The 23,666-nt window shown below is 36.3% G+C and overlaps 2 protein-coding genes across 2 annotated transcripts; both read left to right on the top strand.

Annotated features, from left to right (window-relative positions):
- The first annotated feature begins 16,077 nt into the window (after positions 1 to 16,077).
- LOC139841455 (uncharacterized) lies at positions 16,078 to 16,980 on the top strand. The gene has a single exon (XM_071831671.1). It carries the CDS (start codon positions 16,078 to 16,080, stop codon positions 16,978 to 16,980), a length of 903 nt encoding a protein of 300 aa, XP_071687772.1.
- A 60-nt stretch (positions 16,981 to 17,040) lies between these two features.
- LOC139841454 (uncharacterized) lies at positions 17,041 to 18,130 on the top strand. Its single transcript, XM_071831670.1, has 3 exons — positions 17,041 to 17,446; positions 17,558 to 17,875; positions 17,943 to 18,130. The coding sequence occupies exons 1-3, from the start codon at positions 17,041 to 17,043 to the stop codon at positions 18,128 to 18,130; spliced, it is 912 nt and encodes a 303-aa protein (XP_071687771.1).
- The last annotated feature ends 5,536 nt before the right edge of the window (positions 18,131 to 23,666 follow it).

Genomic DNA, 23,666 nt, shown 5'->3' with positions numbered 1-23,666 from the left:
TAGTTGACTGGTAATTTTAGGTTCGTTGACTCGTACGTTGATACTCGGTTTATGTCTCGGTTCCGGATTTTCGAACGTATTTTCGTATGATTTAATATCTTGTACTTTGCGTTCTGCGACTTGTACTCTTATCAATATTTAGACGTTGATCATCAATAAATTGAACCACTTGGATTGTAACTTGTACGCTTGAGCATTTTGGACGTTTCCGTCTTCAAATCTTCATTTTCTTCTTCCGTCTTCGCACTTATTTAATATAAACGATTATAACTTAAAAATAGAACAATTATAACTAAAAACTTTACATATTGGAAGGATATTGCGACTAAATATATGATCATTTGGAGCACTATCAGTGTGACATTAGTCAATTTTGTACAACTTGAGTTTAGCGTTTCCATAGTCGTTTGGGACGCTAGCGGATTTAGTCGTTTGCTTACGATTTAATGATAGTTGCGTAATAGTCGTGTTTATGCACTACAAAGAATGTTAAGTGGTAAGTGTTATCTGTAAGGATTCGCTTTTATGCGGTCTTCATCGGTTAGATGGTTGACCTTATTTTTGGTATGCGGTTACTTTAGCATTGTACTTGGTAAGGGTACGCTAAAGGGTTGATAACTCCTCACTAGATTGGTTGAGTTTTTTTCCGACGTAGGGATTGAGCGAGTTTTATTGTTCGAAACCGTAGATTTGATAAATCGCGGGTGACTCATTGAGAAGAGTTTCCCAGAGAAGTTAGAAGAATACATGGTGGTTCCCCGTATTCTAAGTGACCGTTATAGACTTTAGATGTTGTGTGCATTGCATGTCTCGGAATTCATGCAAGTGTGTATTCGGTAAATGGGGTAATCTTTGGGTTAATGAGGAATGTGGTGAAAGTCGGATTGGAACGATTGTTCGAGAACCTTAGAGTGTAGGTTCGGATTGGTTAAGTGACTAAGATTACGAGGACGTGATCGAATTTAAGTGGGGGAGAGTTGTAAGACCCTAAATCCAAAAGTGCAATCGTATAAGGATTAAAGTTGGAGGATTTGGGTTTAAAGTGTTTATCCCGCAAATTGTGTTATTTTCCTATATTTTGAAGCTTGTATGTTATCGTGGGTTTTAAAGTTGTGGGTATAAGTTCGATTGGTTAAAAGTGCAAGAAAATGTCCAAAAATTGAAGTTTGGAATGTGTGAGGCGCGCTAGTTATGGTGTGAGGCGTGCAAGTATGAAGAAAAAGCAACCAGTCAAACTTTGCACTTGGTGTGAGGGGCGCACTTTTATGTGCGCGGCTCATAAATGCATTTCTGAGGAGCGCGCTTTTATGTGCGCGGCTCACACAAATTACACTTGGTGCGCGGGGCGCGTATTATAGTGTGCGCGGCGCGCACACCCCTAATTCAGCATACTTCTTATTTTGTAATTTAAAAAGGGGTAGTTTGGCAATTTCACCTATGGACGATTTTGGAGCCATAAGACTGACTCATGGGTCAATCTTATCTTCATTTTCACACACAAACACTCTCATCTTCAAACCCTAGAGAGAGGAAGAGAGTTTAGAGAGAGAGAGAGCTCCATTTGGAGAAGAAGGAGTTTGATTCGGGTCAAGTCTCAGGTGTTAAAGTTGTTCTACTCGTCAACGACATCATTTTAGTGGTATTGGTAAGTTCTAACTCTGAGTTTCATTGTTTGATTTGAGATTCAATGTTAGGTTTTTGAGCTTGTTAGTTGTAAAACCCATTTAGATTATGAAGTGGGTTTATGGAAACTAGTTATATTTGATACTTGGCGGGTTTTGGGTTGGTTGATGATTTAACTATGTTTAAGGCTTGTAAGTGGTGTATAATCACTAGTGTTAGTGATTATAGAAGTGTTGGAACCCATTTGGGTGTATTTGGGTTGACTAATTTTGAAATGGGTCAAAATTAGGGTTTAGGTGTCAAATTAGGCAAGATTAGTGTTTAACACTTTTGTTTGGGTTTGATTAGCGTTATTGGAACCCTTATCACTCTAGAGTGTGATTATTGGTAAGTTTGGGCATGGATTGTGTTTGAAAGTGCAATTGGGTCGAAATTGCACTAAGTGTCAATTTGGGTTGGTTTGTAGTCCACCCTAATTGTGTTATTTGTTATGTGATGAATGGAATGGGTACTTTCCATTGGCGATTGCGGATTTGTGATATTGTAACCATCAAGACTTCTAGGCGAGTGTTAATATACTATGTGCATATGTATATATAGGATGGGTGCGGGTTGGGTGAAGTGATCATCGGCTATAGAGCTCACTTCACATATAGATGGATTTGATGGACTTGTGTATAAGTCCAATTGGCACGGTTGTGCGTTTTGGTTGACCACCTTTGGCGAGGTGCACACTTCGTGTGTACGTTATCACATGGGCTTGTGATGTGAATTTATATAACCCCGATGGTGAAGGGTTGGTATTGAGTTGCGGTTGAGTAACCCCGGTATATGTGGGTTTTGATTTGGGAGGTGAATCACGTGTGGTGCGGATTCACGATGACGCGTGTAGATTCGATCATCTTATTGAGGTAGTGGTCACGTGTGGTGCGGATTCGCTAAGGCTCGTGTAGTTTCAGCCAACCTCAATGTTGTTGTGGTATTGAAGATAGTAGTCGCGTGTGGTCCGGATTTACTAAGGCTCGTGTAGTTTCGGCCAATCTTCATTTGGTATTGGGTTAGGGGGTTAACCTTGGGCGGTTTACGTTTTGTTATATATATATATATATATATATATATATATATATATATATATATATATATATATATATATATATATATATATATATATGTTGATGTATTGTTGTGATGTAGCTAACCCTCTGGGTGTAGCTTATGATGGAATTCAACATATCAACGAGTTCATAATGTTAACTTGCTCTTGAAACCCATTCATGTAAAGTTATAATAAGCGGAAGCATGATTATTTAGAAAACAAGTTTATATGTTAAACCATTTTAGATTGAACTCCATTATGAATTATCAAGCCTTGAATATATGCTTACAAAATAGAAGTAGTTTAGAGGTTATACCTTCTCCAAGTTAGGAGGTTAATAAGTGATGATGAAGATGATGAACAAGTGTGTAAAACCCAATCCTTTGATGCACCAACACCACCCTTTAAGTTAGTTAAGATTTAGACACTTAACTAACTAATTAACCAAGCTCAAAACCCCTTTGATTGCACTTGAAAAACTGGACAACAGCAACTAGAAAGATGATGAGAATGCAAGCTTCAAAAGCATGAAACCTCAAGAGATAATACCCCAAACTTTACCCAACACCTAATACTATAGTTAGGATTTATTGACACTTGAAGATAAGCTTTCAAACTAACTCAAGCACACTCCTTTTTTACTAAAAATTTTGGCCAGAATGGTGCTGTAGCAGGAATGAGAGAGTTTTTACTTGAGAGAATGTGTTTTTGCATGAGTTTTTAGTCTCCCATAAGTCATGGTTCTTATGCCCATGTACATGAGGACTTGTGCACTCAAAAGCAACAAGATTCTTGCATGTTTGTCCCTCTTTGGTCCCTTCAAAATGCAGTCCACCATGGGTGGGGTTTTAATTTTTATAAAACTTGCATTTTATAAAACTTGCAAATATATAAAACCATGCTTTTGTTACTTATATATATTTTATAAACCAACTTATAAAATATAACACAACATAATTATTTAAAACTATAAATAATTAAATACACATCATATATAAATTATCCAAATAATTTATCTCAAGTGATTATAATTTAGAAAACCGATTTTCTAAAGTTCAAGTGTCGCGTATTCATTTAACAATCCAACCGTTAAAATAAATACATATAAAGTGTTGGTAAGCTTGTTATTGGGTATGACCCGACTTGGATCATAACATAGTGGTCACGTTAATTTAATATGTCTCTCGGGCATACGAAATACCTTCAATCTCCCACTTGCACGAGAAACATAAGAAATTAATGCAAGTGATGGATACCACCTAACGACCGTCCATCACCCCCAATATGTTATGACTTTGTGCCATTCAATAACATCATCCCTTTTGAGTTCCCATCTAGAATATGAATTGGTGAATCTTTCATTATATCCTTTCGTCCTAGATGTCATGTTAAATCTAAGAGACACGGAGTGATCACTCCCTTCTAGTTTTAACTTTATCAGGCCTTAGACATCTGACTCTCAACGAATAAGAGGGACAAATTTCATCTTGACTACATACGTCCTAAATATATACCTTGCATTATACCTGAGCTTTTCCTTATGAACTACCATATTTCAGAATAGCGAAGGAAAGAATCAAGGTACAATGCTTAGTGAATATTCGACCCCAATATGTATCTCAGGTCAGAGGATACAATGATATTCGCCTTTACTCAAGATTCCATGTGATCAACCACAAAGGCTCCATTTAGTAAATCTTGAGGGCGGGTCTTCCAATATTTGTATCCCACAAATATCTATGAACCTTGGTTGCAATCTTGCCCCACATTCATCCCGTGAATGTATACCAATCCAAGTTCATAATAGTCTAAACCTCACACTTGTTCCCACGAATGTGATCGACTACGAAATTTAGAATAATTACTTATTCATGGATAAAATATGCAAAATAGGAACATGACTCAAAATAAATTAATACCATAATTATATTAATGAGTTTGAACAATTTCGTTCTGTTACAATACTTAAAACAGATCATGACCAATCACTAGAATATCGAAGCCCTAATGCACAAACATGTCCTGCATGTTTTGCTCCATGTAAGAGCTTCGTGAGAGGATCCGCTATATTAAGATCTGTGTGAACTTTGCGAATACATATCTTTCCCTTTTCAACTTCATCCCTTATGTAGTTGAATCTCCGCTCAATGTGACGTGTCTTTTGGTGAGCACGAGGTTCCTTGATTTGAGCAATCGCACCCTCGTTGTCACAAAAGATCTCAAGAGGGTCCTGAATGGAAGGGACTACTCCTAAATCGTCGATGAATTTCTTCATCCATGCAGCTTCCTGAGCTGCCAATGATGCGGCGATGTACTCCGACTCTGTAGTGGATAGAGCAACAACATCCTGTTTTGAACTCTTCCAAGAGACCGCACCTCCATTTAACGTGAAGACATAACCGGATTGTGATCGAGAATCATCTCGATCAGTTTGGAAACTCGCATCCACGTAAACTTTTACAGCGAGTTCCTCCTCACCAGACCCATATATTAGAAACATATCCTTAGTCCTCCTAAGGTATTTCAATATACTTTTAACGGCAATCCAATGGCTGTTACCTGGGTTGTTCTGGTATCTACTTGTCAAGCTAAGAGCGCATGACACATCCGGTCTAGTGCATATCATTTCATACATGATTGACCCAATAGCAGATGCATACGGGACTCTCTTCATTCTCTCTTGTTCATCTTTCGTGGTAAGATACTGAGATGAACTGAGAGGCGTTCCTCTTTGAATGGGTACCAAACCACTCTTAGAGTTCTGCATCTTGAACCTTTTCAAGACCTTTTCAATGTATGCACTTTGATTCAAACCTATCAGTTTCTTGGATCTATTCCTGTAGATCCCAATCCCCAAAACGTATTGTGCTTCTCCAAGATCTTTAATGGAGAAGCATTTACTTAGCCAAGTTTTAACTACTTGCATTGCCGGAATATCATTTCCAAATAACAATATATCATCCACATATAGTACAAGGAACATGATAGTGCTCCCACTAGCTTTCTTATATATACAAGCTTCATCACCATTTTTAATGAAGCCAAATATCTCGGCTTCCTCCTTAAAACGATGATTCCACATTCTAGATGCTTGTTTCAATCCGTAGATTGACTTCTTTAACTTGCATACCCTTTTAGGATATTTCGGATCAACAAAACCTTCAGGCTGAACCATATAGACATCTTCCACAAGATATCCATTTAGGAAAGTGGTCTTGACATCCATTTGCCATATTTCGTAATCATAATGAGCAGCAATGGCAAATAATATCCTAATAGACTTTAGCATTGCCACAGGCGAAAAAGTTTCATCATAGTCAACCCCTTGAGTTTGAGTGAAACCTTTTGCTACAAGTCTAGCTTTATATGTATCCAAGTTTCCATGTATGTCGGTTTTCATTTTGAAAAGCCATTTACAATCAACTAGCCTTGAGCCAGTAGGTTGATCAACAAGTTTCCAAACTTGGTTGTCATACATGGATTGCATCTCAGTGTTCATGGCTTCCTGCCATTTATCTTTATCAATCCTTGATAAAGCATCTTGGTAGTTTGTTGGTTCATCCAAATCAATCACGTAGCAACCATCCATGAGAAACCCATATCTCTCAGGAGGATTACCGATCCTACCAGATCTGTGAACGTCTTGTGTATTTTGATCATCCATTTGATCACTCTCAACATTTTCATGTTGAGTGCTAGTGTCAACCAATTGTGTATCATCTAATTGATCTTAAACCTCTTCAAGATCTATCTTCCTTTCACTATTTCCTTCCATTAGGAACTTAGTTTCAAGGAATTCAGCCTTTCGAGCAACAAATACATTTTGCTCGATTGGATCATAGAAATAGTATCCCATATCATCCTTGGGATATCCTATGAAGATACACTTCGTGGATCGAGCATTCAACTTATTAGGGACGTAACGCTTAGGATAAGCTTCACATCCCCATACCTTTAACTATGATAGAGATGGAGGTTTTCCAAACCACATCTCATGAGGTGTTCGTTCCACTTTCTTGGTTGGGGCATATTTAAAATACGAGCCGCGGAGCATAGACAATAACCCCAAAATGAAAGAGGTAACAAGCTTCTAGCCATCATAGATCGAACCATATCCATTAGGGTTCGGTTCCTCCTTTCGGAAACTCCATTCAGTTGGGGTGTTCCAGGAGGAGTGAGTTGCGAGACAATCCCACAACTTTTAAGATGATCTTGGAAAGTATCACTTAGGTATTCACCTCCTCTATCGGTACGAAGTACCTTGATTGTCTTATTGAGTTGATTTTGTACTTCGTTTTGATATTCTTTTAATGCTTCAAAAGTTTCGTCCTTGTGTCTTAATAAGTAGACATATCCGAAACGACTGAAGTCATCAATGAAAGTAATGAATTATCTTTCACCATTCATAGTTATGGGCTTAAAGGGTCCACATACATCCGAATGTATTAATCCCAATAAGTCTTTAGCCCTTTCATAGGTCCCTTTGAAAGGTGCTTTAGTCATTTTGCCTTGTAAACAAGATTCACATACATCAAACGAGTCTAGTTCATTTGATTTCAAAAGTCCATTCTTTTGAAGTGTATGCATTCGATTCTTGTTTATGTGACCAAGGCGACAATGCCATAAGTAGGAATCACTCAAATCCCTTTTGAGTTTCTTGGTGTTTGCATGGTATATTGAGCTATTGTATTATGTGTCATCATGAACCAATTCATAAATACCATTCGAAGGCGAAGCCTTAAAATAGAACACATTATCTAAAGAAACATGGATATCGTCATTAATGAAATTAAGATTAAAACCATATTGTTTCAAACGGGATACAGAAATAATGTTTCGTGATAAATCGGGTGCATACAAAATATTTTTCAAAATAAGCTCCAAACCACTTGGTAGCTTCAAAAAAAAGTCTCCTTGAGCTTTAACTTGCACCTTTGCTCCATTTCCCATGAAGAGACTTGTTGTTCCCGCTTCTTGATCACTTCTTTTGAACCCCTGCAAAGAATTGTAAATATGAGTTCCACATCATGTGTCTAATACCCATGTATTAGAAGAAGTAATACTAAGCTCAATGTATACCATATATACATTACCTGAGGTTTGCCCTGCATCCCTCTTTTCCTTCAACTCCTTAAGGTAGACCGGGCAGTTTCGTTTCCAGTGACCCATTTCACCGCAACCGAAGCACGGATCTTCCTTGGGGTTAGCTTTATCGGCAACCTTTTGCTTCTTGTTGTTGTTGGTTGGGCCAACCATCTTCCCCTTTCCCTTGCCCTTGCCTTGGTAGGTGGGTCCTTTCCTCTTAGCCACCTTCGGCTTAGAACTGTTAAAGTTTTTGGACCCGCCTTCATTGATCGTAAACACGGGTGAAGCCCTTTTACCCATGCTTGCTTCTGCCGTCTTAAGCATGGAATGTAACTCGCCAATGCTTTTATCCCAACCATTCATGTTGTAATTCATTACAAATGTGTCAAACCTTTTTGACAATGAGTTGAGAATAAGGTCCGTGGCTAATTCATTAGACACGTTGCAATTTAGATGATTTTGCTCGATCAATTAGGCTTTTCATCTTAAAGACATAAGATGAAACGGATTGGGAGTCGTCTATCCGACATGCATGAAGCGCTCGGACCGTTTCAAAGCGCTCGACACGAGCTTGTTGAAGGAACATCTCCTTCAACTGTGTGATCATGTCATATGCACTATGATGCTCGAAGTCCTTTTAGAGTTCGGGTATCATAGTCCCAAGCATGAGGCAAGAAACTTGCAACGAATCGGTGCAATATTTCTCCCAATAAGCCATGCCTTCCGTATCATCCTCGTCCGGTTGATCGGGAATGAGGTCTTCCAACACATACGCCCTGTCCTCTAGTTTGAGGACAATTCTTAGATTGCGGAACCAATCCATGAAGTTCTTATGGTTGAGTTTTTTCTTTTCGAGGATAGACCTCAACGATAGGTTGTTAAAGTTGATTGGTGCGTTTGGAATGTTGTTGTTATTGGCGGCCATCTACAAAATTTAACAAAGTTGTTTAAGTATTAATTTTAATTTAACAATCAATACCCTTTAAATCCAATCGATATTTATTAAATTTTAGAATCCAACGGTAAACCAAATTTCGGTTAGGTGACCTTTATCCCGTCATTTGATTTAGCTAGGTAGTCATTATATGACAATTGCAATCCTTTTGCAACTTATAAGTTATGGGATCATGCAATCCTTTTGCATGGCATATTATCCCATCAACGCCTATTTGTTCATCATGCTTCGGTGACCCTAAGTTCATGATTTCCAAATTAATGTGTCCTACTTGTGTAAACGTGTAAACTTAACATACAAGTGGTTAGGTGACCTTTATCCCACAAGCATGCGAAATTCACCTTAATCATATTAGTTTGTTTATGACGGTTAGGTGACCTTTATCCCATCATGAGTTCCCTAATATGTCTAAGTGTCACATAAAAGGATGGCGTTTAACTGGTTTACCTTGTTTGTTAAAGGGATTTTACGTTTTCATTATTTCTAGTTTGAGAAAACTTTTATGTCATACACCAACATGCATTTAGTGTATGGTTCATTTGAAATCCATTTTCATGTCATGTAATTAAGCCAATTACTTGATATAAACCATTTTATATATATATATGATCCTTATCATGTTCTTAATAACCGTTTATTAATGTCCTTTTAGCCATATTTAATTTAACCATTTAAATTGTCGTTTTGCATGTCGTTAATAATGTCAAATTTAACCAATTAAATTATCATTTTAGTTTGTTGTTAATTTGTGTGATAAACTTGTAGCATACAAACATACAATCCACAATCATATAAAACAACCACGCATGCAAATCAAACATGTTCACAATCAAGCCAATTTGGTATACATTTGTTTAGCCGAAAACAAATGCCACCGGTTAAGGGTTATGACACAAAGTAGGAGATTTCAAATCTCCCACTTAATCTTGCATATCTTCATTTTTACAAAAATATATCCTAATACATTTTTCTAAAATGAAAATACAACCTAATCTATTTTACATACCAAATATAAAATAAATTACATAACCAAATGAATAAATATTACAAACCCATTGAATGAATATTACAACCACATGAATGAATTAATATTACATACCAAATGAATAATTAATCAACCAAACATGCATTCATACAAACACGAGGTCATGGCTATGATTGTGAACATTAATTTATCAACAAATATGAACCAAAAGGAAAATCCAAAACCACTTTTGGAACCCCTTAAATTCGGCCATTTTATAATCCCACCCAAAACCGAACATTTTTACATTCTACTTTTATGCATGTTAATAGAATGCAAAGTTGGTGGGTTTAAAAGACCATATATAAGAAGCATATTTCAAAGACTTCGGCTCTAGATACCATTGATGGAATTCAACATATCAACGAGTTCATAATGTTAACTTGCTCTTGAAACCCATTCATGTAAAGTTATAATAAGCGGAAGCATGATTATTTAGAAAACAAGTTTATATGTTAAACCATTTTAGATTGAACTCCATTATGAATTATCAAGCCTTGAATATATGCTTACAAAATAGAAGTAGTTTAGAGGTTATACCTTCTCCAAGTTAGGAGGTTAATAAGTGATGATGAAGATGATGAACAAGTGTGTAAAACCCAATCCTTTGATGCACCAACACCACCCTTTAAGTTAGTTAAGATTTAGACACTTAACTAACTAATTAACCAAGCTCAAAACCCCTTTGATTTCACTTGAAAAACTGGACAGCAGCAGCTAGAAAGATGATGAGAATGCACACTTCAAAAGCATGAAACCTCAAGAGATAATACCCCAAACTTTACCCAACACCTAATACTATAGTTAGGATTTATTGACACTTGAAGATAAGCTTTCAAACTAACTCAAGCACACTCCTTTTTTACTAAAAATTTCGGCCAGAATGGTGCTGTAGCAGGAATGAGAGAGTTTTTACTTGAGAGAATGTGTTTTTGCATGAGTTTTTAGTCTCCCATAAGTCATGGTTCTTATGCCCATGTACATGAGGACTTGTGCACTCAAAAGCAACAAGATTCTTGCATGTTTGTCCCTCCTTGGTCCCTTCAAAATGCAGTCCACCATGGGTGGGGTTTTAATTTTTATAAAACTTGTATTTTATAAAACTTGCAAATATATAAAACCATGCTTTTGTTACTTATATATATTTTATAAACCAACTTATAAAATATAACACAACATAATTATTTAAACCTATAAATAATTAAATACACATCATATATAAATTATCCAAATAATTTATCTCAAGTGATTATAATTTAGAAAACCGATTTTCTAAAGTTCAAGTGTCGCGTATTCATTTAACAATCCAACCGTTAAAATAAATACATATAAAGTGTTGGTAAGCTTGTTAGTGGGTATGACCCGACTTGAATCATAACATAGTGGCCATGTTAATTTAATATGTCTCTCGGTCATACGATTATTGGCGTTGTACTTATCGTTGTTGGTGTACTTACATTGTTGATATATTAGCTTGTTGTAAAGCGATCGTATGGTATGCCTAGATTAGCTTGTCTTTATGCTTGGATGCTCTGGTATGTGCTATTTGATTATATTTGTGTGGCGTGTCCATTTTATGCATATATATGGATGTAGTATACTTTCACTCACTAAGCGTTAGCTTACCCTATCGTTGTTGATATTTTTATAGGATTCGCGTGATGGCGGCTCGGGTAAGCGTGGGGATTAGAGATCTTGGCTAGGTTGCTTTAGAAGATCTTGATTTTGGACTCGATTTAGGATTGGGTAGCGTAGTCCCAATCACCATGCTCGGTTTTGTGTAAATGTAACTAGTCGGGTCATGAGTAATAACTGGTTTATGATTTTACTAACGTATTATTGTATTAAGGAGTTTAAATTATTATTGTATGTTTTTAAGTTCGTTGAACTTACTTTGATAACAAATACATTTTGGAAATTGTGAAATGGGACCTAAAGTATTATTTGATGTATATTAAAAAGGAAAAATTTTTATGGGCCGAAAAACTACTGGTTGGGTCGTTACAAGTTGGGTTGTAGTTTGTTGTTGAAACAAACTATGTAGGCTGTCCAGGCGTTGGGAGCGCCGCACCTGGAAAAGTGGTGCGTCACTCTAGTTGCCAGAAGCGGCGCTTCTCATAACAAAAGTGTGGTCAATATAAATCACGAAGCAAAAGGTGATTTTGTTAGTTCTAAGGAGCATCGCTCCCCTTCCCAGGAGCGCAGCTCCTGTGTGCTGGTACCGCAGAAAAGTGCCAACTCTTGCCAAAATGTTTTGCAACATTTCACATAGAGTTGGTTATTAATCCTGGACGTTTTGGGACTTGTCTAAAGGCTTTATAAGGGTCCTAATGCACCCTTTCAAACAAGTGCATAGCCTAGAGTTGTGACTCTTGATCATAACTAATTTTGAAAGGTTGCAACACTTCATTGCACTTTTTGACCCATTATAAATACAAGATCTCTTTTATTAAGGAAAGGTTCCAGAAATTCGATATTTCACATATACTTTCAACTCTCAAACTTACAGATTCTAGTTTCTACAGTTGCAAGGAATAATTCTCTTTTGGTCAAGAAGATTGTTCATACTAGTCTTATCCTAATAGTGATTTTGTGTAACCCGTGACCAAGTGAGTTGAAATACTCTATTAAGAAAGTGTTCACACGATTCTAGTATCATTTCGGTTGCAGATTTATAACCCACCAATCCACATTTCTAACACTAGTTGGATAGAAAATCGAAGAGTAGTTTCTGTAAAAAATACAATATTTCAAACGTATGTAAGTGATGTAATTCCTAATGCACCAATAATACGGGGTGCAATCAATCAGTGGTTACAATTCATAGCTTACCATAAATTTTGTTCAATTTACCTTGTGTTGATGATTTGTACATAGTGATTAATCTCCGAACCTTATAAGGTACAAATTTAAAATATAGTAGAGAGATGGTTTAATCATTCTTAGCTTCTTTTTCAATTGGTTGGCCCATTACAATCAAAATTGGGTAGAAATTGACATTTCTTGTAGTTTAATCCTTTAATCAATGAAATTCGACATAATTAAGAGAGATAACAACACTACCTTCTTGTAGAACATTTTTCAATCATCGTTATTCCATTCACCGTCAACATTACTCATCACTTTTCGATCATCATTTCCCGCATCACTTTCACTAGCAGCCATTTAGAATCATCATCCCCATTCCCATACACATCACCGCCAACATCAACATCACAATCAATTCCCCTACGTTTAATACCAACTTCCCTAAACAACCAAGCAACCCGCATCTGCTTCTTAACCAACCGCTCTGCATAAGCAGGCACTTTATTCTGCCCGAAAGACATATCAGGATCAGTAGAATAATAAGACTCATTAATAAACAAAATCGCATCTAACAAACTCTCTTTAGTTAAACCAATCATATCATAAGCTTGTGCTCATCTCCATAAACTTTTAGTGTGCCAGTTAACCGGATTATGAAGACAAAGTACACGTGTAGCATCACTTATAGCACTTAATGGTTGTTGTAGTTGATAAATTTGATAATGAAAGAGTTAAATGTTGAATTGTATTGATCTGTATTTACACTGAATTGATACTTGGTTACATTTACAAGTGTGCTTATATGCACAAAATACCTAACAACTACCTCTAATTGGAGTTAGGCTCCATTACACATTTTGGAACCACTTTGATTAAAGAAAAAAGATGTTGGTGAATGGTCTTTGTATCTGTTGAATGTTGTGGCATATGTTATCTTGTGATCTTGTATACATGGAAATGATGAATACTACTTTCTTCTGATCCTAAAGTCAAATACTAAAAATGAAAATCTGCTTTTGTTCCTTTATTATAACACTCCCTGATCATATACATAGCATTATATATGTATATTTTATTTGCTAAATGCTATAAATAGAATTTGCGCGAAGTATATTCAAAAGGCTTGATATATCCGCTGAAAGTTAAGTCTGCGGAATATGGCGCATTAATAAAACACTGCGGATTATTTTCGCTAAGTCGGCTCGGATGGTTAGACAATCCGCACACCGCGAATATTCTGGAAACTATAAATAGAGAGCTTGACCTCTCATTTATAGGTTGTTGATTCTCTGTCATTTGCCTAGACCTTTGTAATTTTCACTTGTGACTTTGCCCAAAGAACTTTTACATTGATTAAGGTGAATCATGCTAATTAACAATTAAGACCGAGTCGGGGTGGTTGATCACTTGATTGATAAAGTGAAAGACGATCATCAGGGCTCAAAATAATCATCAAACATCTCATTCACCATCTTAATATCATTGCACTCGATCCTTAATTAAGTATCTTTAATATAAGATTGATCAATTGGTGCCATCCGTGGAACACGTTCAAAATTAAACTCGGATTTTTTTGTTTTGTGTTATCAAACAATAAATTGGCTTGTTTAATTTTAATCGTGTATTGTTTTGATGATTCATATGTAAATACGTTCGAAATTTGTGGCAATTTTATTGTTTGCTAAAGTGATGAATGAAAAAGGAAATGTTCGCGATACTGCTGTAACTATGCAAGCAAATGCTCAAAAGAGGGGAAGAAAGCGAAAGTCAGCAAAAATGCTTTAAAATTGGCAGTTCGCGCCAATAAGTTTTCCCAAAATGCAAAGCGAAGATTTCTCTGAGATGCCGATAGTAATATCGTGCAAAATCGCCCAAACTGGAATCACAATTATGAAAGTGCATGTTGATAATGGCAGTAGTGTTGAGATTGTTTATGAGCAATGCTTTGTTCAACTGCCAGAGAGTATTAGGGCAAACTTACAACCAACTGCAGGCTCGCTAACTGGTTTTACGGGAGATTCTTTATTGCCTATAGGGCTATTGTCTTTAGATATTGAGCTTTTTGATGAAAATGATGCTAATTTAGTGCGCCAAGCACAACTAGATTTCTATGTTATGCAGACTTCTTCTCGCTACAACATGTTGTTGGGCAGATCCGCATTGGGTAAATTCGGAATTGTTCCATCTATCATTCATGGCATGATTAAATTCACAACGCGTAAAGGTGTTGCAACGATTAGCTCAGCGAGTGTCATTCCTATTTGTGCGACTATAAATGTAAAAGATGCCGTTCAAGAAAGCGTTGATGTTGCGGATAATATGGTAGTGGTTAATCCTGAGTATCCTGATCAAAAAATTAAAGTTGGACTCAATATTAGTGCGGACACCAAAAAACAGATTGTGCAGTTACTCGTGGAGTAGATGGATGTTTTTTCTGGTGCAAAAATGATATGACTGGCATTTCGCGTCATATCGCGGAACATAAACTCAATGTCAATCCTGCCTTAAAGCCTGTAATCCATAAGTGTAGGGGTATGGCCCCAGATCGCACTAAATGGCTATGTGATGAGGTAACAAAGCTGGTGGCAGCAGGTTTTTTGCGCAAAGTTCAATATCAATCATGGATTGCAATCCAGTTTTGGTGAAAAAGCCTAATGGCTCGTGGAGAATGTGCATTGATTTCAAAGACCTAAATAAACCATGCCCTAAAGATAATTATCCGCTTTCAGAAATTGATTTAAAAGTGGAATCATTGCATGCTTTTCTGTACAAATGTTTTTTGGATGCGGCGAGGGGATATCATCAGATCCCAATGGCTAGGGAAGATGTAGATAAAACCGCTTTTCATACAGGCAAAGGTATATTTTCTTATAATGATACCTTTAGGTTTAATCAATGCGGGTGCAACATTTCAATGGCTAATTGACACTGCGTTTGAAATCCAAATTGAGTGCAATCTCGAGGCTTATGTGGATGATTTAGTAATTAAAAGCACAACGCAAGTGCGTATTTTAGACGATATGCGAGAAACATTTGATACATTGCGCAGAATAAATATGAACCTTAATCCGTCGAAGTGTAGTTTCGGCGAAACAGGAGGAAAATTTTTGGGCTATTTCGTTACTGAGCAGGGTATTCAAGCTAACCCAAAAAAAGATAGCGGCCATTTAGAATATGACTGCGCCTAAGACGGTTAAAGAAGTGCAAAGTTTGACGGGTAAGTTAGCCGCGTTAACGCGTTTTTTGTCCAAAGCCGCTGAAAGGCAATTACCATTTTTCAAAACTTTGAAAGGTTGTCTAAAGTAAAAGAGTTTTGTATGGACAAGTGAGGCTGAAACCGCATTTCAGGAAATGAAGAAGTTGTTGAAAACTTTACCTACGTTAACGGTACCAATTAAAGGCGAAACTTTTTACCTCTATTTATCGGTGGCAAATGAAGCTTTTGGTACGTTCTAGTTGCGGAAAGGGAAAAAAATACAAAAGCCAATGTATTTTTTCGGCAAAGCTCTTGCGGGAAGTGAAATAAACTATGTGCCTATTGAAAAATTTGTGTACGCGCTTATATTAACATCGCGAAGGTTGAGGAGATATTTTCAAGGGTACCTGGTACATGTGCTAACTAACATGCCAGTCAAGCAAGTTTTAACAAAACCAGAAATATCTGGTAGGCTCGCGTTGTGGGCAGTGGAGTTAGGCGCTTACGAAATCTCTTACTTTCCGCGCAATGCTATAAAAGGCCAAGTTTTGGCGGATTATCTTGTGGAAATGTCTGGTGAGCTGGAGATAATTAATAAGCGAACAGAGTTAAAGCCGGTGCAGAGCGAAACTTGGGATTTGTTTACTGATGGAGCCTCATGTGCAGAAGGTGCCGGTGCGGGTTTAGTGTTAACAAGCCCAATTGGTGAGGAGCACACATACGCGCTACGTTTCAATTTTGATGTAACAAATAATGAAGCTGAATATGAAGCATTGCTTGCGGGTTTAAATATCGTGCATAAAATGAGTGTCACCAAGTTGCGCACTTTTACAGATTCACAGCTAGTGGCAAATCAGTTTAGCGGCTCTTTTGACGCACATGAACTCTCAATGCAAAAATATTTGAAGTTGTTGCAAGAATCTGTTATGCGGTGTGAGCATTTTGAACTTGCACAAATACCAAGGAGTCAAAATAAGAAAGCGGATGCGTTAAGTAAGTTGGCCGCTTTAACATTTTCACACTTTCAAAAGCTAGTTTGGGTTGAGGAATTGCCAAGCAAATCCATAGATAATGATCTAATGGTTGCGTCTGTTGAAGAAGAACAACCAAATTGGATGGAACCAATTCTGCAATATATACGCAATAATGTTTTGCCAAGTGATAAACGCGAAGCTCGTTTAGTTCGTGAGTGAGCACCAATGTACATCACTCAAAATGATATTTTATATCGTAATTCATATTGCGGCCCAATGATGCGGTGTATTGGCCCAATTGAAGCCGAGATGATAGTGGATGAAGTGCACAATGGTTCTTGCGCATTGTATTCAGGCTATAAAACCATTGCGGCCAAAATTATGCGAATGGGTTACTTTTGGCCATCATTATATCGCGATGTTGCAAAGATTGTTAAGTGTTGCAAGAGTTATCAAAGACATGCGCCGCAGAATAGGATGCCAAGGCATGATATGATCCCTGTTAACTCGCCATTGCCATTTCACAATTGGGCTATTGATATTGTAGGACCATTTCCCGCAGGTCCTGGCAATGTCAAATTCCTAATTGTGGCAATTGACTATTTTCAAAAATGGGTTGAGGCTAAGGCGGTTCGCACTATCACTAGAGTGCAAGTGCGTAATTTTGTTTGGGAATATATTGTTTGTAGGTTTGGCATTCCACGCGAATTAGTTAGCGATAATGGTGCTCAAATAGCGAAAGATCCTTTAAAAACATGGTGCACTGATTTAAATATAGTTCAAATGTTTACGTCAGTGGCACATCCACAGGCTAATGGCTTGTGTGAAGTGACTAACCGCGACATTGTGAGCGGTATTAAAAGGCGGTTATATGAAAAGCGATCTGGTTGGGTAGACGAGCTACCCAATGTATTATGGGCGCATCACACTACTTTCAAGAAGAGCACAGGTGAAACACCATTCAGTTTAATATATGGCTCCAAAGCAGCTATACTCGCTGAAATTCTCGTGCCAACGCATAGAGTTGCTAACTTTGATGAAGAAGAAAATGGTGAAGCTTTATGCGAAAACTTGAATTTAATAGAAGAGCGAAGATTAAGCTGCTATCAAGGAGGCAAATAACAAATAGCAAATTGCCAAGTATTACAACAAAAGAGTGCGCGCATTGTCCTTTGATGTAGGTGAATGGGTACTGCGAAACAATGATGCGAGTCGAGCAGAAAAACTTGGTAAATCGGGACCTAACTGGGAGGGTCCTTATCAAGTTGTTGCAATTAGCGCGACAGGATCATATAAACTCGCAGACATTGAAGGGCGAAATCTCCCTAATGCGTGGCATGCTGCTTTGTTAAAGCGATATTATGCATAAGTTTGTAAAAAATAAAGTGTTGACCAATGCACATATGCATTCAAAGTGCAACTTGAGATATAAAAAAAGAAACGTAGTTACTATTTTTCTATGTGTTTTTATTTTTATTTTTGTAAGTCTTGATCACACTTGCAAGAATATGTTGAATAAACACTTGTAAGCATACGCGAAAAGCTTGCTTATATTGGTAAAATTAATAATACTTCGCGGCATATCTACAGTTCATGAAATATTTTATAGCGTTTGGTTTCAATATACTGGTATGTTTCGCGAAGGCTAAGTCGCGTAGTGATGACATTGCCCACTTACGCAGAAACTAATTATCGCGAAAGGATGTTAATTTCCTAAGTGTTTGATTTTGCTATACTTAGATGCTTTGCGATGCTAATTAATTGCCTAAGGATCGTTGTGGCGGACTTAGACGATTCATAACATATAAATATATACAAATACAGATTGTTTCGCAAAAGTACATACTTATTATGTGCACGATAATAAAAGTTGAAAATTGCAAAGGACAAGTCTATGTTATGAATATTGTTGATAAAGCGCTATAAAAATATAAGTACTTGCAAAAATATAAAAAACCAACGAAAATTTTATTAATAATAACGCAGAGATAGTTGCGGGCTATTTTTACACAATAAAATTTCATTCCTTAGATAAGTCAAGCTTGATGATGTCATCTGCAGTGGCATCATCCTGCTCGCTTATCGCCGTTATTATAGGAATGGGAATTTCCGCTATGTTTTCCCTTGCAACAGCAAACGCCGATTGAGCGTCTGTTACAGAGCATAAGCGATCCCTTATTTCAGATGGTAGTGGCTCTGGCAGGGGGCAGTGGATGGCAATTTGGTCCATTAATTCCACCCTTTCGCGCAATTGTAGTGCATCAGCGTATGTGGAAAATTTTACGGAAACAGGATGCGAGTTGAGAGTTTTTCTTAACAACTCGAGCAGATGTTGGCGGAGCTTTGTAAATTCCAGCTCCGCAGAGGATTTAGCGGCTAGAGCGATGTCTCGCCCTGACGTCAGCCTCGCAACATCCTCCGTCAATGCTTTAACGGTTGCTTGAAGAATTCTTTCCTTAACCGCTGATGCAGAAAGTTGCTGCTTTAAGTCTTCAGTAGCAGCTTTTGCGGCGGTAACTTCAGCAGAAAGATCAGAACAGCGCTTCTCGCTGTCTGCAACTTTGGCCTTTTCAGTAAAATACTTGGCCTTCTCAGCCTCAAGAACATTGAAAAATTGTTCTTTGCGGCACATCATATCATAGGCGGAGTTAAACACCATATAGAAATTCTGTACGAAGCAATTGTGTGCTTCGGGTGCAGGAAGCTTCGCGAATTCATGGCGAAGCTCGTCAGGAATCGCTAGTTTCATTTGGTTGCATTCGTCTAAGGCCGCAAAAGATGAAATGCAGGTATATCCTGACAAACCGTCAACTCTCACCCCATAGGAGTTGGGTGGAGTGTGGAATAACTCAGTAATTTGGTCCACGGTTCCAGGGCTTGGGAAGATTGGGTCACCGGTTGACTCACATGCAATAAAAACAAATTTGTGAATTAGCAAAGAAGCATAAAAAGTGCAAATGTTATGATAAGGAGGTAATGTTCTTAGGCTTACCCATCTGTTGCTCACCCTCATAGTCGGATGTAATCGGATTCTCAAAAAGGGTAGTTTCTCATTGTTTTAGCTTCTTGCTTTGAGATTGTGGGGGCGCCTGGTATGGTCGTTTGGCGGAGCCTGGTTTGGTGAGAGGTGATTTTGAAGTTAAGTCGACAACTGGAATCGCCTGCTTCTCTTTCCCTGACGATGCCGTCGATTTCGACTCTGGACTTGTTAGTAGTTTCGTAATTAGAGTTTTCGGGTTTACTTTGCTATCAACTTCATCGATCTTCATTATTGGTAGTAAAAAAGTTGTGTGTGATGTAAAAGTCGCGGAGATTGCCTGAAAATTTAATTAAGTGCAAGTGTTTTGAGTACCGAGTAAGAATTTTGTGATTGTTGATACCAATATATATATATATATATATATATATATATATATATATATATATATATATATATATATATATATATATATATATATATATATATATAGTTGGGAATGTTAATCGATTATGATTAAGTACCCATCATGTTGATTTAAACGGTAATATTTTTCACCAACGGATAGAAACGGTAACTTTGTTTAATCTAATGGTAACAAAGGCATAGCGAAACGTTTTAATGCGGTATGCGGTCCGCGGCCATAAATAACTGCGAATTTTATTTTTAGAGTTTATCATGCTACATTTTTTGTGAAAAATGTACCATAATAAACTGGGGGGACTTGATCATATATATAGCATTGTATATGTATATTTGATTTGCTAAAGGCTAAAAACAGAAGATGCATGAAGTATATTCAAAAGGCTTGATATATCCACTGAAAGTTAAGTCTGCGGATTATGGCGCATTAATAAAAGACTGCGGATTATTTTTGCTAAGTCAGCGCGGATGGTTAGACAATCCGCACACCGAGAATATCCTGAAAACTATAAATAGAGAGCTTGGCCTCTCATTTATAGGTTGTTGATTCTCTGCCATTTGCCTAGACTTTTGTAATTTTCACTTGTGACTTTGCTCAAGGAACTTTTACATTGAGTTAAGGTGAATCATGCTAATTAACAATCAAGACCGGGTCGGGATGGTTGATCACTTGATTGATAAAGTGAAAGACGATCATCAGGGCCCAAAATAATCATCAAACATCTCATTCACCATCTTAATATCATTGCACTCGATCCTTAATTAAGTATCTTTAATATAGGATTGATCACTCCCCCTCAAGTTGAATAGTGGGGTTTCCGATAACTTGTCAAGAACTTCACTGAAAAACCTTCCGTTGACTGATTTGGTGAGGATGTTAGCTAGTTGGCCTTCTGATCTAATGGACGAGAGAGAGATTATTTCTCCATCTAATTTTTCCCTTATAAAATGTCTGTCTACTTCTATATTTTATAAAATAAGATACCAATTGTTAAGGTTCAATGGAATGCTCGTAGAGGACCCGAGTTCACCTGGGAGCGTGAAAATCAGATGGAGAAGAAATACCCGCACCTATTTCTAGAAGATTCGTCAACACCTTCAACAGCTTAAAATTTCGGGACAAAATTTATTTAAAGGGTAGGTACTGTAGTGACCCGAACTTTTCCATGATTATATATTAAATGAAAACTATGTTTACATGATTAAATGTTTCCAACATGTTAAGCAATCAAACTTGTTAAGACTTGATTATTTGAAATGAGTTTCATGTAGACAATTGACCACCCAAGTTGACCGGCGATTTACGAACGTTAAAGCCTTGTAAAAACTACATGATGATATATAAATATGGATATATATATATATGGATAACATGAGATTATGATAAGTAAGTATCTTACTAAGTGTATTAACAATGAGTGATATACATAAAAATGAGATTATTGAATTAAGAAACTCGAAACGATATATATAACGATTATCGTTATAACAACGTCTTACTAAATACATATGAATAATATTAAGATATTGATACACTATGTTTAACATGATAAAATGATAATTAAGTATATCATTAAGTGTGTTAACAATGAACTACATATGTAAAAACAAGACTACTAACTTAAGGATTTCGAAACGAGACATATATGTAACGATTATCGTTGTAACGACATTTTAATGTATATCTATCATATTAAGATATATTCATACATCATAATATCATGATAATGTAATAATTTAACATCTCATTAGATATAATAAATAATGGGTTAACAACATTAAATGAGATCGTTAACTTAAAGGTTTCAAAACAACACTTACATGTAACGACTAATGATGACTTAACGACTCAGTTAAAATGTATATACACGTAGTGTTTTAATATATATTCATACACTTTTGAAAGACTTCAAGACACTTATCAAAGTACTTCTACTTAACAAAAATTCTTACAATTACATCCTCATTTATTTTCAACAACAATTCTACTCGTATGCACTCGTATTTGTACTCGTACAATACACAGCTTCTAAATGTATTTACTATTGATATATACACTACAATGATCAGCTCTTATCAGCCCTTGTAAGTCACCTAACCATGTGGGAACCATTAACATCTAGCATGAAATATCTCACAAAATTACAAAAATATTATAAATCATTCATGAATTATTTACATGAAAACAAACTTACACATCCTTTATATCTAATCCATATACCAATGACCAAAAACACCTATAAACAATTTCATTCTTCAATTTTATTTATCTAATTGATATTTCTCAAGTTCTATCTTCAAGTTCTAAGTGTTCTTCATAAATTCTATAAGTTCTAGTTTCATAAAATCAAGAACACTTTCAAGTTTGCAAGATTACTTCCAAGCTTTCTAATCCATTCCAAGTAATCATCCAAGATTAAGAAACCTTTGTTATTTACAGTAGGTTATATTTCTAATACAAGGTAATACTCATATTCAAACTTTAATTCAATTTCTATAACTATAACAATCTTATTTCGAGTGGAAATCTTACTTGAACTTGTTTTCGTGTCATGATTCTACTTCAAGAACTTTCAAGCCATCCAAGGATCCTTTGAAGCTAGATCTATTTTTCTCATTTCTAGTAGGTTTATCCAAAAAACTTGAGGTAGTAATAATGTTCATAACATCATTCAATTCATATATATATAACAATCTTATTCGAAGGTTTAAACTTGTAATCACTAGAACATAGTTTAGTTAATTCTAAACTTGTTCGCAAACAAAAGTTAATCCTTCTAACTTGAATTTTAAAATCAACTAGACACATATTATATATCTATATGATATGCTAACTTAATGATTTAAAACCTGGAAACACGAAGAACACCGTAAAACCGGACATACACCGTCGTAATAACACCGCGGGCTGTTTTGGGTTAGTTAATTAAAAACTATGATAAACGTTGATTTAAAAGTTGTTCTTCTGGGAAAATAATTTTTCTTATGAACATGAAACTATATCCAAAAATCATGGTTAAACTCAAAGTGAAAGTATGTTTTTCAAAATGGTCATCAAGACGTCATTCTTTCGACTGAAATGACTACCTCATATAATTTTGACTTGTAACCTGTATTTCCGACTATAAACTTATACTTTTTCTGTTTAGATTCATAAACTTAAGTTCAATATAAAAACATAGCAACTTGAATCACTCAAAACAGATTTAAAATGAAGAAGTTATGGGTAAAACAAGATTGGATAATTTTGCTTGTTGTAGCTACGTGAAAATTGGTAACAAATCTATATTAATCATATCCTAGCTAACTTATATGGTATTATAAATGTATTATAATATATTATGTAATCTTGGGATACCATAGACACGTATACAATGTTTTGACATATCATATCGACCCATGTATATATATTATTTGGAACAACCATAGACACTCTATATGTAGTAATGTTTGAGTTGGTTATACAGGGTTGCGGTTGATTCCAAAAATATGTATACTTTGAGTT

This window comes from Rutidosis leptorrhynchoides, chromosome 4, assembly GCF_046630445.1.
Source record: "Rutidosis leptorrhynchoides isolate AG116_Rl617_1_P2 chromosome 4, CSIRO_AGI_Rlap_v1, whole genome shotgun sequence".
NCBI classification, from domain to species: domain Eukaryota; kingdom Viridiplantae; phylum Streptophyta; class Magnoliopsida; order Asterales; family Asteraceae; genus Rutidosis; species Rutidosis leptorrhynchoides.
This window is presented reverse-complemented; position numbering and strand designations above follow the sequence as displayed.

Excerpts from the sequence above, each read along its gene's own strand:
- LOC139841455 (XM_071831671.1), top strand. The coding sequence starts at position 16,078 with ATGTATTTTTTCGGCAAAGCTCTTGCGGGAAGTGAAATAAACTATGTG.
- LOC139841454 (XM_071831670.1), top strand. The coding sequence starts at position 17,041 with ATGCGGTGTATTGGCCCAATTGAAGCCGAGATGATAGTGGATGAAGTG. Across the intron at positions 17,447-17,557 it reads TGTTTGGGAATATATTGTTT|TGGCACATCCACAGGCTAAT; the intron begins GTAGGTTTGGCA and ends TGTTTACGTCAG. Across the intron at positions 17,876-17,942 it reads ATTAAGCTGCTATCAAGGAG|GTGAATGGGTACTGCGAAAC; the intron begins GCAAATAACAAA and ends CCTTTGATGTAG.